This window comes from Mirounga leonina, unplaced genomic scaffold (assembly GCF_011800145.1).
Source record: "Mirounga leonina isolate KUSES-001 unplaced genomic scaffold, KU_Mleo_1.0 Mir_166, whole genome shotgun sequence".
Lineage (NCBI taxonomy): Eukaryota > Metazoa > Chordata > Mammalia > Carnivora > Phocidae > Mirounga > Mirounga leonina.
Genome location: NW_023270418.1, coordinates 28,992,510 through 28,995,988, shown reverse-complemented (window position 1 = coordinate 28,995,988; position 3,479 = coordinate 28,992,510). Strand labels below are relative to the sequence as shown.

General features: G+C 40.2%; 1 protein-coding gene across 1 annotated transcript; it reads left to right on the top strand.

Annotated features, from left to right (window-relative positions):
- The first annotated feature begins 745 nt into the window (after positions 1-745).
- On the top strand, positions 746-1,111 carry LOC118015627 (replication protein A 14 kDa subunit-like). Its single transcript, XM_035012368.1, has one exon. It carries the CDS (start codon positions 746-748, stop codon positions 1,109-1,111), a length of 366 nt encoding a protein of 121 aa, XP_034868259.1.
- Positions 1,112-3,479: the final 2,368 nt, after the last annotated feature.

The following is a 3,479-nucleotide window of genomic DNA, read 5'->3' as shown; positions in this document are numbered from 1 at the left end:
CAATGAGGAATGTTTATTTATCCTAAGTGGGAACAAAGTGTACTTCACAATTTGGCTTTAGTCTCTGGGATTTCTCTCATGGTAAAATGGGGTTTCTCTCAGTTAAAATTTTCCCCATAGTACTTTTCAGTCACTTAATTTGTTGTTTTATTATCACATTGAAATGGCTTTTGTGATTTTAAATTCCAAACACTGAGTACCGGAACTAAAGGTATAGGAGAGTAGGGGGTGGGGATAGATATTAGTTATCCCCAAGCCACACAGGGTCTCTGGGCTCGTGTTCACACCAGGAGACACTGGTCACATGTGTCCTTTTGGTTGAGGTTAAAATCCCAGGGATTCTCTAGGGCTTAACATATACATTGGACATGGAAAAATTTAAGACCTCACTTCTGGATCATAAGGTCCACAAACAGTGTCACAAAGGATATATCATGTGGTGACACTGGTTGTCATGTCCCATTTTGCCTGAAATGAACATTCTTATTCCAATTTATAAAGACAGAGGCATGCATGTCACCCTTCAGATCTTACACAACATTGACTCTGTGTACTAATCTCTAGACACCAAAAAAATAATTGAAAGTAATATTTTGTGGTACACACACTTTTTTCTATAAGAAGTGGTTTCTGATTCCTTGCTTTGGATAACATCAAAGGACCTAATTCAGCTGGGGATGATAAATCATTAAAAATAATTTGGAATGGTCTGTTTCCTGCTGTCTGCAAGTCTCGCACTGCAATCATGGTGGATGTCATGGTGTTGCCCAGGTCGTCCGTCAACACCAGCACGCTAGCTCAAGTTCATCGACGGGCAGTCTGCTTCATAAGGAGGCTGGAAAAGATTCATCCCATTGGAAAAATGTTTATACTTTCAGATGGAGAAGGAAAAAATGGAACCATTGCATTGATGGAGCCCCTTGATGAAGAAATCTCTGGAATCGTGGAAGTAGCTGGAAGAGTAACGGCCAAGGCAACCATAATGTATACATCATATATCCAGTTTAAAGAAGATAACCATCCTTTTGATCTTGGACTTTACAATGAAGCTGTGAAAATTACCCATGAGTTCCCTCAGTTTTTTCCTTTGGGGGTAGAGCAATATGATTGATCTTTTTTTTTTTTTTTAAAGATTTTATTTATTTTTTGACAGAGAGAGACACAACGAGAGAGGGAACACAAGCAGGGGGAGTGGGAGAGGGAGAAGCAGGCTTCCCACGGAGCCAGGAGCCCGATGCGGGGCTCGATCCCACGACCCTGAGATCATGACCCGAGCCGAAGCCAGACGCTTAACAACTGAGCCACCCAGGCACCCCAAGCAATATGATTGATCTTGATGAACACATTGAAGACTGTCATAGGAAGCCCCTGATATTTGAGAGAGAGATTCCTGTGATTTTTAATATTTAATTTGTTCTTCTTTTAATTTCATTTACCTAACCTTATTAGATATTGCAATATCCCACTTTTGATGGAAGCTGTCTGTATATTGAAATTAAGTCCTCATAAAGAATCACTTCTTCAGTGTATGGTCAGATCAGATGCAAGAACAAAGCAGTTGCCTTGAGTTTAGCTTTCTGTTTTATTAATAAAAGCTGAAATGGTACAAAAAATAATTTGGAGTGACAGATCACAATGTCATTTTTAGGTGTTACCTAGGGGAATTCAATGAAATGAGTGATGTCACTGTCACAGACTCACTCTTTTCCCATCTGCACATTCATGTGACCAGTATTTTCAGGGTTTACATCTATAGAGATGAAAAACATGAATAAACTTGCCTCATTGTAGGAATAAATGGTATTCATGGATATGAAAAACTAAAAAGGGCCTCATTCAGCTCTTTAAGAGATGTATTTATCAATAACATTTTATACCATAGATTTAAAAAGTATCAAAAATTGAAATATATGCCTTTATCCAAAGACTGCAAGCATCTTTGAAGGTACCCAAATCACCACTGTGCCTTATCTTACAAACTCTACAAAGCCATTTTATTACTTTTTCCCTTGTCATAGTGCACTGTTGAGCCTGTGAGATTTTTGCCCTGAGGGTCCTCAGGGAAATGTGTGAGCTGACTGAGCCATCTCCTACTCCCACACATCAGTTGCCCTTCGCCAACTCTCATACCCCTAACTCATGCTCAGACTCTTGCTACAAGCTGTGAGCCACAAAAAGAAACTCATATGGTGGAAAATGCCATTGGGCTTCAGAGATTGTTTCAGACACATGTTTGCCAAATAGTGCCATAACACAATGGTCCTAGGTGTCTAAATCTCTTTTCTGTGTAACGTAAGGTAAAAATGAAGGAAAAAAAATCAGAAATGCTTGGTTTGCTCCAGAATTTTCCATAACAGTTTCTCATTGTGTGCACTGCCCTACTCGTGCATTTCATAATGCTGGGAATCCAATCCAGGTGCCATTTCAGACACAAGCTGGAGTTTGACGATCCTTCATCCAACTGCACATTGATTCACACACCATCGCCCATCATTGTGGTCTTCCCATGACCCAGCTATATCAGGTACTCTCCCAGGATGACCTAACTCTTCCTTCCTGGGAAGGCAAAAGTTTGTTCATCACATTTTGTCTGATCAATACAAGTGTTAACTTTGTATTTGAAAATAACTAGAAATTTATAGGAATTATGCAATGTTATGTACCCTAGTAGAAGATATGTTCACATTTACCCAGATCCACTTATTGTTGGCAAGTTACTCCATTTGCTCTCATATACAGACTCTTTGTGAGAATTCTGTTCAAAAATAGAATAAGACGAAGAGTCTTAACTTATGAGACAAATTTTCTGGCAGATTTGCAAAGGCTTAAACATCAAATTACAACCACATCTTGTACCCCAGTCCCAGGGCTCTGAGAAGGTCATACTTAATTTGAGTGACAAATTACAGACTAAATAAATCACAAGTAACAAGCCTACAGAGGCTTAAAGCCCTCTCAGTGATACAAAAAACATACAGGGTGCATTAAAATGAGCTGTGAAGAACTGCGTATGTGAAATTGTGATGGGCCCAGGAGAGTTCCAGGTAGAACACCAGCAATTCTCTTCTGCCACGAGGAGACACTTGAATGTCAAGGACTCTCCTTTCATCCCAAGCTCCTTTTAAGCTGGAGTCAAGGCTACTATACCAAGGTGACTCTGTCACAATATATTAGTTTTGTCTGAGGAACAGATGTTACAGAGAGCAATTCCAAAGGGGCTTCCTTGTAGCAATCAAGGCTAGGTGCTCACAATTCTTTTTGACCATCACCACACTCAGGCAGGGGTGCTAGTCCATCCCTGAGTTACATGCTCCTCATTATAAGTCGGCCTCACATATGAATGAGAACCTTGAGGACAGCAAGTCACAACCTCATCAAAAGTACCTCCCAAACAGGGGAGAGTTTGAGTCCTCTGCAAACACTTAAGGAAATTGGCACTGAGATGTCACTTAGATTTTCTCCATCTTTAGCCTAGGGAG